The sequence below is a fragment of the Brassica napus genome, chromosome A3, assembly GCF_020379485.1.
Source record: "Brassica napus cultivar Da-Ae chromosome A3, Da-Ae, whole genome shotgun sequence".
Taxonomy (NCBI): Eukaryota; Viridiplantae; Streptophyta; class Magnoliopsida; order Brassicales; family Brassicaceae; genus Brassica; species Brassica napus.
In genome coordinates, this window is record NC_063436.1 from 29,922,911 (window position 1) to 29,934,533 (window position 11,623).

The window sequence follows — 11,623 nt, forward strand, 5'->3', positions numbered from 1 at the left end:
TATTACTTCAAAAATCTATTTTATGTTATTTAAAAATATTTTTTTAAATGTAATATTACTATTTTGTGAACTTTCCTTTTTTTTTTAAATCATATTATATATACATATATTTTCGTTTTCAATTGTTTTTTAACTTTATAAAAAAATTTCTTTTTTATTATATGTATATGTTTTTGGAAAATTTTTAAAAGGAAACTAATAAAAAAAACAAATAACAATATTTAATATTTTTAATTCATTAAGTGTATTAGTGTAATCAGTCATCGTGAGAATTAATATGAGAGCGATACAAAACTAACTTCTCAAATAATATTATAGTCTAAGTTCTAACCCTAGAATTAAGCACTCAACAATGAGTTTGTTATAATACATATATGATTAATAAGTTGACTAATAATTACTGAGTAATAATAACATATCGTGAACAGTTGGAGGTATGAATAAATCTTTGATTAATCATGGCTTGAGTTCATGATTGGATTATGCTAGGTGTGGAGTTTTCTAATGGTATTCTTTTTAATCGTATTGGATTTTTGCTTCATATATAACATATTTGAATAGAAACCACTAGCTAGAAAAAAAAGAACAAGTTAAAAATGATGGTAGATGTGTGAAAATCTAATTACCACTATAGATAAGAACTTATATGAGAGATGTTCTTAAACTCGGTGAAACAAGAGATGATTGTGTTCACTCTTCATGCATGTTAAACAAATCAGCGGTTTTGTAAGTACTCTTAAGAGATAACCGGATCAAATTTTACTGGCCAGTCCGAATTTGAAAACCATTCGGATTCTCAAGGACAAGACCGTCTATTCAAATAACTGCCGTTCTTCTCGGTAAAGCACCCACCACGATCAGAAGCAGAAGAAGGGGAATAGTCGGAGAAGGAAGATGGTGAACTATGTGCTTAAAATCACGGCAGATCTCGAGAATCTCACTAATCTCCAGCCTTCCGGTGGCTGCGACGATCCCAACTTCCCTTACCTCTTCAAGGTTTCTCCGTCCTGATTCTGGCTTTCTTAGGGTTTTTTGTTTTGTTTCATTGTCTCGTTTTGATTGGGTGTATGATGACTTAACGGCTCCTCTCCATTGCTTGTAGGAATCAGTAAAGCTTAGATCTTTACTGTCTAGGGTAAATTGAATCCATGGAACTGAGGTTAACAGAATAGTATAACAAAGTCAGTCTTGTATTTTCTGTGGGTTTTAGTTGAAATGTGAAAGATGTGGAGAGGTGACGCAGAAGGAAACGTGTGTGACTTTGAATGAGACATTCACGCCTCCTGGTGGCAGGGGTACTTGTCATCTTGTTCAGAAGGTAATCTCATTCATTCATCTTCGCTCTTTTGTCATCTCTTTATATGCGTTTGGGTTTTTAACTTGATGTTATTATAGTGTAAGTTCTGTGGAAGGGAAGGGAATGTGACAATGATCCCTGGGAAAGGTCGACCTTTAACTCTTGAAGATTCTGAGGGTGGAGAGCATGCTCCTCTTATGGTCTTTGACTGTCGAGGCTATGAGCCTATTGATTTCGGGTTTGGTGGTTTTTGGAAAGCTGAAGCTGTAAGTTCACCACCTTTTTTTTAATTTAACAGTGGTCTGGACAAAGAACTCCAAGCTTTGTCTCCAGTCGAGTCTTTGATGCTTAATACTACTTGAAGCTCTTATGAGTTGAGTATTTTTTTTGGGGGGCATATACAGGAATCTGGAACCAAGTTTGATGAGATTGATTTGTCGAGCGGAGAGGAGTTCACGGAGTACGATGAGAAGGGCGAGTGCCCGGTTATGATATCAAACTTCCGTGCAAGCTTCACCGTTACTAAGTAAAGATCAGGTGTCTGTTGTTCTATCTTCTGATTCTCTTCGCTCTTGGGTGTATGTAAAAACCATGAGAAGATTGTTACTCAAGTTCTAATAAAGTTTTCGCCATGTTCTTCCGTTGTTCTACTACCAAAACCATCCAGTGTTTGAGAAATGTAAGGAGAATATATACCAAACAAACATGTATACATTAGCTTTAGCTTCTACACGCATTTGAACAGCACAAATGAATAAACTGAAGAGTTAATGATCATGAGATATACAGAGCGATTAAGTGTATTGGTACTACTACGAACAAACTTGAAGAGGGCTTTAGGGGTTTAAGCACTGAATCCGCCGTAAAGAGAGCTCCACGTACCATGTGGGACTGATTCTTGTAACTACTTTTTTTTTACAGATATTTGGTGGTTTTATAAGTTAACCTTTGTTTAGATGTTATTATCAACTTGATATAGCAATTTCATAAGAGTTTGGAAACAGAAAAAATAAAGAATTATTCATGTTATAAGCTCCAATAATTATGCATAGATTCTCATGACGTGTGTCCAAAATGTCAAAGTTTTTGTTGCTTCTATCTAGCGACACAGACAACTCATAACATCTCTATAATTTCGTTTCTAAGTAATAGTCACACGACTTAACATACAAATAGATAGATATATACACACATAGTCACACTCATAGGCAAACATACAGAAGTCTCTGTGGCATCCATCTTTCATTAGTCGTTATTTGTTTTTCGCAAGTGTGTTGTTTAATCATATACGAGGCTGTGGAACATGTCTCTTGTTGATAGAGAGACACACGACAGATATATCATCAACCTTAGCCGTTGGATATTTCTGTCTCCACGCGTTAGCCGCCGCCTCTGTCACCGCGTTGGCCGCTCCTGTCTCGTTCGCCGACTTCATCACCACCTTAGCCACTTCTTCGTTACTAAGCACGTCCCACACCTTAATAACATACAAGAATTCGTTAAAAAAAATATCATTAATATTTAAAGGTTTTTTAGTTGATCAGACCATGTTTAAAATTAAAATTTGATTTGGTTATTTTGTTTCGGTCCTGTTATTCCTCATGGAGATGTATATACGTACCCCATCGGAAGCAAGGAGCAGAAACTGGTCGCGAGAAGTGATTTGATGCGTAGAGACTTCAGGAGTCGCAATGACACCGTAGCTTTTAAGGACAAAGTCACCAAAAGCCCTAGACATGGCTAGGCCTGGTCGGTTTTCATGTGGAAGCCATACTCTTAGAATATGAGGCTCTGCCTCTAAAGCTAAGACTCTTCCGTTGCGTTTCCTTATCCTATCCGCTTCGCCTGCAAAATCAAATAACCAAAAAAATGCTTAACCATCCATAACGAAACCATTAATGTTTATAAACATCACTTTATCTATAGTATCAAAAACTTACTTGGGACACTTGGCTTTAGGTCACTGGTCAACTGAACCACCTCCGTTTCTCCATCCTCACTTGTTCCAATCATAATAGCCCTTGAATCTCCTAGGTTTGCCACCATCACTTGGTTTCCCTGGTCAAATATGGTTGTTGAATATTACAAAAAAAACCTTAGTATGAAATTTTTGTAAGAATATTACAATAACTTACATGTTTAACGGCGAAAACAGCAGCAGTTCCGGAAGAAGAGCAATCAATAGTGTTCTTAAGTTTGAGAATTCTTTTATCCATGGCCAAACAAGTAGTTTCGCAGATGAGTTTCCAGTCTCGAGTCACTGAATGATTATTCATATGACCTAACAATAAAGATGGCAACTGGTTTCTTATGATCTTGCTCACCAATTCACCTTTCTCTCCATGCCCATCAAACACTCCACATAACGCTCCTTCTTCAGTTCCATATCCCTATATTTTTATCATTCATGTTATTAGAAAAAAGATAGAAACATATATTTACATTTTTGAATATATATGCTTAAGAAATTGGGAATGATTATACTGAGACAATACCAGGTGGAGTATGGCAGCATCTTGATTGAAGCCCTTGCCTCCAGCTAAAGACGAGACAGAGCCAAAGTCTTGGGGAAAGTCATGTTGTTCAGAGTATAAAACTGCATTTTCTTGTCCATAATCATTTATCTCGTAAATCTGGTTTCTATCTGTTGATCCTCCTGAGGATAAACAAAAACAAAATCCCATTTTTTTCTTTTGTTTTTTTTGCTCTTTTTTTTGGTTTTCTATATATTTGAAATGAGAGGAGATAAAACAAATGAAGGAGTTTGATACACGACTTTGCTTATGCATATACCCATCTTTATATAGACTGTGAATCTTAATCAGGAATATATAATTGTTCTATTATATGATTTATATATTCATCTCGATGACTTGTATCTTTGTGGCATTTAGAGAGAATGATTCAATTATTAGGCGGTCGATCTATATTCTATTATTGATAGCATTTTGGGTAAATTATTTTTTTTGTCAATCACATATATATCATTTATATATAAAATCAAAAATTTAATTAAGGATAGTATTTGGTTATTTCATATGTAGCATTTACGCACATTTAACATGTAGATATACAATATGTTTGTTTCTTATCATATATAAACATGAAGCAGCGTAATTAGAAGATGAAATTTTCATTTATATTTGTCTTTTTATAAAAAACCATAAAACTTCTATAATATACACAGAGTTGTTTTATGAAGATTTAATATAATAGTTTATGAGCATAACATTTTTTCATGCTTTACATAGCTAAATACATAGGACCGATAAATATATCAATATTCATACAATTAACAACATTAGTTTAGAAAATAATGTATAAATGCAAACATAATCTAAAATCTCAAAGCATTAGTTTCTATATAGACGATTCCTAATTGTAATAGATTGATGCCGTCAATCAAAAGAATAAGTCACATGAGTCGACCGAGATACTTATCATACTCCGAATTATCTGAAATGGCAATTTAAGATTTTAATACAGATTCTTTTATTATAACACAATTATGTGGCTCCTGGTGGCACTGACAACGTATTACAACTTACAAAAACGTAGTTAACTATATTTAGTTGAATATATTATCTGGACCATCCCAATATTCTATTGAAAGGGCACACGGTACGGGCGTGACGTGTGATTAGTATCTTGATTAAACTACTAATTGGTTTATTCGAGAATATTAATACGAGTTTCAAGTTATTAACAAAAATTACCAACGGGATTCATGTTCTGTTATATTCGGGTTTATTATGGGCTTCCAACTCAAAACCAATTGGCAATTAGTGGATTGGCCCTAACCCTTTATATAGTAGTAGATTAATTCTTATATATCCGATGTGGGATGTTTCTCATCAATACCCTCCCTCACGCTCAGACATCTAGGTCTGAAGCGTGGACAATGTGGGAATAACATCCACAGAGAGCCCAACATCGGTATAGTAGTAGTAGTTGTAGTAAATTAGGTCAAAGGATCTTATCGCTCTGATACCATGTTATATTCGGGTTTATTATGGGCTTCCAACTCAAAACCAATTGGCAATTAGTGGATTGGCCCTAACCCTTTATATAGTAGTAGATTAATTCTTATATATCCGATGTGGAATGTTTCTCATCAATATGTTCTTTGTCATTGCCAACAAGTTAGACGCATAAAATATTGTATTCGCATTTTTGGTTGTCAAATATATATCTAGTTAAAGGAAAAGTCATGTGTCCAGATATGTGAACAAAGGAAGTTTGCTAGTATTAAATTTAAAAATAATATAGAAATTGAGGATTACATAGACCACTAAAAACCTGACAAATCAATTGATTAGTATGCTAAATTACTTATCAAACATTATGATCTTCCCAAGTTTCAAGTAAAGCCTGGCAGTTGGCGGGAAAAGTGTCAATTTCAACCCAAACTATTTCAGTCGTGCCAAATACGACCCGAACAATTGATCAGTGCCAAATACGACCTCAACTCAATTATAATTCAAAAAAACTACCCGAACTTCTTAAAACGTGCTTAAATCTACATTGACTCTAACAGAAGTTAGTCAACCGTTAACAAGATAAAACGACGTCGTTTGATATACGAGGAAAAGTGCCAATTTCGACCCCAACACTCTCAATCGTGCCAAATAAGACCCGAACAAATAGTTAGTGCCAAAAACGACCTCAACTCAATTATAATTTAAAAAAAAATTATCCAATTTTTTCTAAAACGTGTCTAAATCTACATTAACTCTAACAGACGTTAATCAACTTTTAACAAAGATAAGACGATGTTGTTTTGATATATGTATTTTTTTAAAAAATATGTTCATTTCGGGATTCAAATCCGTGCTGGGATATCTTTTTAAAGGGGCACACTAACAACTAGACTAAAATAATTTTTTGAAATATTATTACAAATTGAAATTCTCCATTATATAAACTACTATTCTTGTTCATCTTATCCAATTTAAAATTTTGGTGATCGCTTTATATATTTTAGTTATTGTTTAATTTGTCTAATATTTTGTACAACATATCTTAGTGAAAGAAAGTTAAAAGGCCTCTTAACATTTTTGAACAAAATATCAAAATATATAATATCAACTTTGAAAACTAAAAAAAATTCCCACTTAATTTTAAAAATTAAAAATAATTTATATAAAAAAATTGTATAAATAAATTCAAAGTTGTAAGCATATTTAAGATCGTATAATAATAAATATTTTATTATTTATATTTTAGTAAGATATAATTTTATTAAAGATATGATAAATAAGAAAAACACGTTAATGTATTTATATAAATCAGAAAAAATTGTCACCAAATTTTAAATTGGATAAGATGAAGAATAATAATAGTTTATATAATTTCAAATTTGTAATAGTATTTTAAAAAATTACTTTTATCTAGTTGTTAGTGTGCCCATTTAAAAGGGTATCACAACATGGTTTTAAAATTCCATAAAATACTATTACAAATTTGAAATTATATAAACTATTATTATTCTTCATCTTATCCAATTTAAAATTTTGGTGACAATTTTTTCTGATTTATATAAATACATTAACGTGTTTTTCTTATTTATCATATCTTTAATAAAATTATATCTTACTAAAATATAAATAATAAAATATTTATTATTATACGATCTTAAATATGCTTACAACTTTGAATTTATTTATACAATTTTCTTATATAATTATTTTTAATTTTTAAAATTAGGTGGGAATTTTTTTTAGTTTTCAAAGTTGATATTATATATTTTGATATTTTGTTCAAAAATGTTAAGAGGCCTTTTAACTTTCTTTCACTAAGATATCTTGTACAAAATATTAGACAAATTAAACAATAACTAAAATATATAAAGCAATCACCAAAGTTTTAAATTGGATAAGGTGAACAAGAATAGTAGTTTATATAATGGAGAATTTTAATTTGTAATAATATTTCAAAAAATTATTTTAGTCTAGTTGTTAGTGTGCCCCTTTAAAAGGATATCCCAGCACGGATTTGAATCCCGAAATGAACATATTTTTAAAAAAAATACATATATCAAAACAACATCGTCTTATCTTTGTTAAAAGTTGATTAACTTTTGTTAGAGTTAATGTAGATTTAGACACGTTTTAGAAAAAATTGGATAATTTTTTTTTAAATTATAATTGAGTTGAGGTCGTTTTTGGCACTGACCATTTGTTCGGGTCTTATTTGGCACGATTGAGAGTGTTGGGGTCGAAATTGGCACTTTTCCTCGTATATCAAACAACGTCGTTTTATCTTGTTAACGGTTGACTAACTTCTGTTAGAGTCAATGTAGATTTAGGCACGTTTTAAGAAGTTCGGGTAGTTTTTTTGAATTATAATTGAGTTGAGGTCGTATTTGGCACTGATCATTTGTTCGGGTCGTATTTGGCACGACTGAAATAGTTTGGGTCGAAATTGGCACTTTTCCCGGCAGTTGGCAAAACTCAAAGATTGGATTTTCTTAATATCTCATATGAAAAATACGACGATAACGGCGATCATGTAAGAACTAAACGGACTAGTGGGGATAACTCACACTGAAAGCCTAATATTATAGACCAGACAGAGCTTTAATAGTTCATCAAATATCACAATAATGTCTACACAAGACTTCTCTAATGCCAATTAACAAAGTTGTTAGTCGTTTGCCTTTTGTTTGATTAACACTTTTTCTGTATATTAAATTCAATTTTATCAACTAACGTGAAAGTAAATTTGCAAACATAATATTGTCGATTCATATCTTTGGTGATGTGTAATGTTTTGTGCGTAGTTGTGTACTCTTTATTATTATTACAATTATATATATACTAAGAACAATTTTTGAACTTTAACAAAGTTTAAAATGAATTAAAATGATATTTGTCATATATAAATTTATAAACAAAAGGAGTTTAAAAAAAAGAAGATGACGTATGTCCTTTGTAAGTACAGATTAGGCCGGTCCCTCCTGGCCTTTTGGACATATCAAGCGATACAACTTCGTCAACTCTCACATCCTTTTTATTCAATAATTGTATAGACTTTGTTTATATATTAATGAACTAGTTGGTCTCCTATTGAGAACTATATTCCTACCATCTAAGAGCATGCGCATCTACTTATTTAGAAGGGGTCATGGGCTCGGTATCATATGGGCCAAAATTAAAAAAAAAGAAAAAATTGATTTAAATGAGTGATCTGGTTCATGGGAGTGAACCCGTATGATACGGGTTCATGGCACGTGTCGACGCAAGAGTGGCCACGCGGTATCGCGTCGAAGCGGAGAAAAAAAGGGAATCGCGTGAGAGGAATCATTTTCTCTTCTCCTTTCGAAAACTAGGGTTTCTCTATCTCGGAGGCGATTTCTCGTGCGACGCCGACTGTGGGTGATTTAGTGGTTCTAATCGACGGCACACTCTCTCCCCGACGAGCTAAGGTCAGTATCGATAACTTTCACGGTTTGATTTAACGGATTTGGGCTCCAAAGGGTTGTCGGTGAATCTTAATCGATTTGGGGGTTTCGAGGGAGGGTTCAAAATTGATATGGGGGTTTAGATTTATTGTTTGAAATCTTCATGCGGGTTCGATTTAGGGTTTGTTTATGGGATTTGAAATCGATTTGGGGGTTTCTAGTTAGGGTTCTTAATCGAGTTTGTGTTTGCGATTTACCGGTGATTTTGATCTAATCATTTATGTTTCTGGTACAGATGGATCCCGCAGAAGAGATAAGAGAGACAAAAAGGCAAAAGGAGTACATCGATATGGTAGGTTTCGTGGCTGATTCCGAAAACGGTATTCCGACGAGGTGTCCCTGTGGTGGCACAATCATTCACGAGGTTCGGGGGAAGGACGACTATGACACTCTTCCTGGGAAGCGTTTCTTCACCTGCAAAAACTACGAGGTAAGCGGTTCTTCTCATTTCACTTATTTGTTATAATAATTTGATTTTGAAACGAGAATCTGATATGTGTTTTTGTTGTAAACAAGGCTAACGGGTTACATTATCGTCAGCCTTGGGTGATAGGTGTGGAGGAGCATATCGAACGTCTCAGTAAGCGTTTGGAGGAGGTTGAGATGGTGATCAAGTGGATGTCGGAGCTCACTAAACAAATTGAGAGACTGGAGGTAAAGCCACTAATTATTTTTTTAATAATTTTGTCATATTGTTCTTCAGATTTTATTAAGTGACTAACACAATATAATTGTTGTTTCCATGTCCAGGCAGAGGTTAAAGACCTAACTGTGCAGGTTGATAACCTCAATGGAGAGGTTTACAACCTCTCTGTGCAGGTGGCGGACTTGGAGAAGCTCTGCTTCGACTGAAAAAGAAAAGGTAACACTTAACTACACTGCTTAACTACACTGGTAGCTAGGTAGACGTATTGAATGGTCGAGTTTAAAAAAATTAACTACATTGGTAGCTAGGTAGACGTATTAGAGTACAATTGCCGGTTAGGTTGGTTGCGTAATGAATGGTCGACTTTAAAAAAATGATTTGATGTTTATTGAATGCTATCTGTGTAGTACTTGTTGTGTAATTAACTATAATCAATGTTAGGTGGTTAGGGTATGTTTAATTTGCTTGTCCTTTGAAACACAATACTACTTTAAAAACATAAGCATTCCACGCAATCCACATCTGAAAACACAAACCAAATTTTAAAAACTTTAATCGAAAACCAAATGGATCCTTTTTCCCTTAACTCTCCCGGTTTTGTTAACCTCCTCACTTCCCAGAGTAGTCAGCCAATAGATTTAGGGTGTTCAGAGGTTCCTAAACCTGCTGAAAGGCGAAAGTGGACAACGAAAGAAGATGTGGTGCTGATCAGTGCTTGGCTCAACACCAGCAAGGATCCAATCGTGAGCAATGAGCAAAAGGTAGGAGCTTTTTGGAAGCGAATAGAGGAGTACGTAAATGCTAGCCCTCTGCTTGCTGGCTCCGTTCCTAGGGAGTGGAGTCAATGTAAGCAGAGGTGGGGAAGGGTGAATGAGCAGGTGTGCAAGTTTGTGGGAAGTCATGAAGCCGCTTTGAAGGAGCAGGCTAGCGGAAAAAACGAGAATGATGTCATGAAGGCTGCTCATGACATCTTCTTTAATGACTACCATTCGCGGTTCATACTGGAACATTGTTGGAGAGAGCTTAGGTTTGATCAAAAATGGAGATCACAGTCTGTGTCCAGAGAGGGTGCAAAGGAGAAAAGGAAGGAACCGGCGGAGGAGGTGGCTGCGGAGGAAGATGTTAGGCCACCTGGTATTAAGGCTAGCAAAGCATCCAAACGAAAGAAGCACGGGAATGAAGCAGCGTTTGATCAGATTGAGAGCATATTTGCCGCGAAAAATTACATATCCAAACAGAAAATCCTAGACCGTCTGCTAGCAAAAAATGAAGATAAACTTTCGGCTCAAGAAGTGTGTCTAAAAAATAAACTAATCTCTGAAATGCTTTGATTTGGTGAGAAACGACTTTGTTAATTAATTTTTGAGTAGGTTATTGGTTAATGTGAACTTCTGTTGCTTAGTATATTGATTATGATAAATCTCCACCAAATGCTAACATTATGAATTGCTTTGTAGGTCACGGGTTGCAGGTGAATGCGTGTGGAGGTGGATGCTTGTAAGATAGTCTCGGTAATGTCAGGTCACGGGTTGATGCTTGTAGGTGTAGGTTTGATTCACGGGAGAGTGTAGTATTTTGTCTCATTCTACACTTGTTTTAGATTCATCGGATTTTAAGGGTATATGTACCCACATTTTCTCTTTTGTAACTCACGGATGTATGTACCCGTGAAACTTGAATATTTTGTATGTTAAAAACTTGTCTCTCTATATATATGAACTCTAGTTCAGTTAAAGTTCTGCATCAAAACTTCTCTCTCTATATATATGAACTCTAGTTCAGTTAAAGTTCTGCACCACTGCCTTGTATTCATCACAACCACGATCACCACTACCCATTCACCACTGCCTTCTATTCATCACAACCACGATCACCACTAACCACGATTCTGCCAACTTCTACTTGTCATCAAACATTGAGGTTAGGTCTGAATCCTTCTTAAACGCATATAGTAACTGAAAATAATATAATTCTTGGTTTATAGCTAGTCTTTAATCCACATATCTAATAATATAATTCATTTTAGTATACATTACATTATCTAGTTAGCTTGAATTCCATGAACAAAAGGCATGTGAGAGTATCAAGAATATATACTTAAGAAAAACGAAAACAGTTTATCCTAATCAAGGGAAATGAAATTTATCCTAATCTTGTACTTATATGCCAAGAATATATAAGCTTGTATACATTACATTATCTAGTTGATGTAAACGTG

At 34.2% G+C, this 11,623-nt stretch overlaps 4 protein-coding genes across 5 annotated transcripts; 3 read left to right on the forward strand and 1 right to left on the reverse strand.

Annotated features, from left to right (window-relative positions):
- The first annotated feature begins 629 nt into the window (after positions 1-629).
- On the forward strand, positions 630-1,934 carry LOC106423288 (CXXC motif containing zinc binding protein). The gene is made up of 4 exons (XM_013864072.3): positions 630-996; positions 1,211-1,318; positions 1,396-1,563; positions 1,702-1,934. The coding sequence occupies exons 1-4, from the start codon at positions 895-897 to the stop codon at positions 1,825-1,827; spliced, it is 504 nt and encodes a 167-aa protein (XP_013719526.1). The 5' UTR covers positions 630-894; the 3' UTR covers positions 1,828-1,934.
- A 362-nt stretch (positions 1,935-2,296) lies between these two features.
- Positions 2,297-4,111, reverse strand: LOC106423339 (probable protein phosphatase 2C 61). The gene is made up of 5 exons (XM_013864117.3): positions 3,793-4,111; positions 3,433-3,687; positions 3,238-3,355; positions 2,919-3,142; positions 2,297-2,774 (listed from the first exon to the last, which is right to left on the reverse strand). Exons 1-5 carry the CDS (start codon positions 4,084-4,086, stop codon positions 2,580-2,582), a joined length of 1,086 nt encoding a protein of 361 aa, XP_013719571.2. The 5' UTR covers positions 4,087-4,111; the 3' UTR covers positions 2,297-2,579.
- A 4,030-nt stretch (positions 4,112-8,141) lies between these two features.
- LOC111215006 lies at positions 8,142-10,601 on the forward strand. 2 transcript variants are annotated; one of them, XM_022717985.2, is made up of 4 exons: positions 8,147-8,723; positions 8,995-9,189; positions 9,276-9,413; positions 9,510-10,601. In XM_022717985.2, the coding sequence occupies exons 2-4, from the start codon at positions 8,995-8,997 to the stop codon at positions 9,609-9,611; spliced, it is 435 nt and encodes a 144-aa protein (XP_022573706.2). In that variant the 5' UTR covers positions 8,147-8,723; the 3' UTR covers positions 9,612-10,601. The 2 variants fall into 2 exon arrangements, with proteins under 2 accessions (XP_048621992.1, XP_022573706.2); XM_048766035.1 differs by having other exon boundaries at positions 8,142-9,189.
- On the forward strand, positions 9,972-10,906 carry LOC106423309 (glutathione S-transferase T3-like). The gene is made up of 2 exons (XM_013864092.2): positions 9,972-10,697; positions 10,808-10,906. Exons 1-2 carry the CDS (start codon positions 9,972-9,974, stop codon positions 10,904-10,906), a joined length of 825 nt encoding a protein of 274 aa, XP_013719546.2.
- The last annotated feature ends 717 nt before the right edge of the window (positions 10,907-11,623 follow it).

What these genes read in the sequence shown, in the direction of transcription:
- LOC106423288 (XM_013864072.3), top strand. Translation starts at nt 895, where the DNA reads ATGGTGAACTATGTGCTTAAAATCACGGCAGATCTCGAGAATCTCACT. An exon ending in ACTTCCCTTACCTCTTCAAG is followed by an intron (nt 997 to 1,210) that starts GTTTCTCCGTCC and finishes TGTGGGTTTTAG; the next exon opens with TTGAAATGTGAAAGATGTGG. An exon ending in CTTGTCATCTTGTTCAGAAG is followed by an intron (nt 1,319 to 1,395) that starts GTAATCTCATTC and finishes ATGTTATTATAG; the next exon opens with TGTAAGTTCTGTGGAAGGGA.
- LOC106423339 (XM_013864117.3), bottom strand. Translation starts at nt 4,086, where the DNA reads ATGCATAAGCAAAGTCGTGTATCAAACTCCTTCATTTGTTTTATCTCC. An exon ending in CTGTTTTCGCCGTTAAACAT is followed by an intron (nt 3,356 to 3,432) that starts GTAAGTTATTGT and finishes ATATTTGACCAG; the next exon opens with GGAAACCAAGTGATGGTGGC. An exon ending in CCTAAAGCCAAGTGTCCCAA is followed by an intron (nt 3,143 to 3,237) that starts GTAAGTTTTTGA and finishes TTGATTTTGCAG; the next exon opens with GCGAAGCGGATAGGATAAGG.
- LOC106423309 (XM_013864092.2), top strand. Translation starts at nt 9,972, where the DNA reads ATGGATCCTTTTTCCCTTAACTCTCCCGGTTTTGTTAACCTCCTCACT. An exon ending in ATAAACTTTCGGCTCAAGAA is followed by an intron (nt 10,698 to 10,807) that starts GTGTGTCTAAAA and finishes TCTGTTGCTTAG; the next exon opens with TATATTGATTATGATAAATC.
- LOC111215006 (XM_048766035.1), top strand. Translation starts at nt 8,980, where the DNA reads ATGTTTCTGGTACAGATGGATCCCGCAGAAGAGATAAGAGAGACAAAA. An exon ending in TCACCTGCAAAAACTACGAG is followed by an intron (nt 9,190 to 9,275) that starts GTAAGCGGTTCT and finishes GTTGTAAACAAG; the next exon opens with GCTAACGGGTTACATTATCG. An exon ending in AACAAATTGAGAGACTGGAG is followed by an intron (nt 9,414 to 9,509) that starts GTAAAGCCACTA and finishes TTCCATGTCCAG; the next exon opens with GCAGAGGTTAAAGACCTAAC.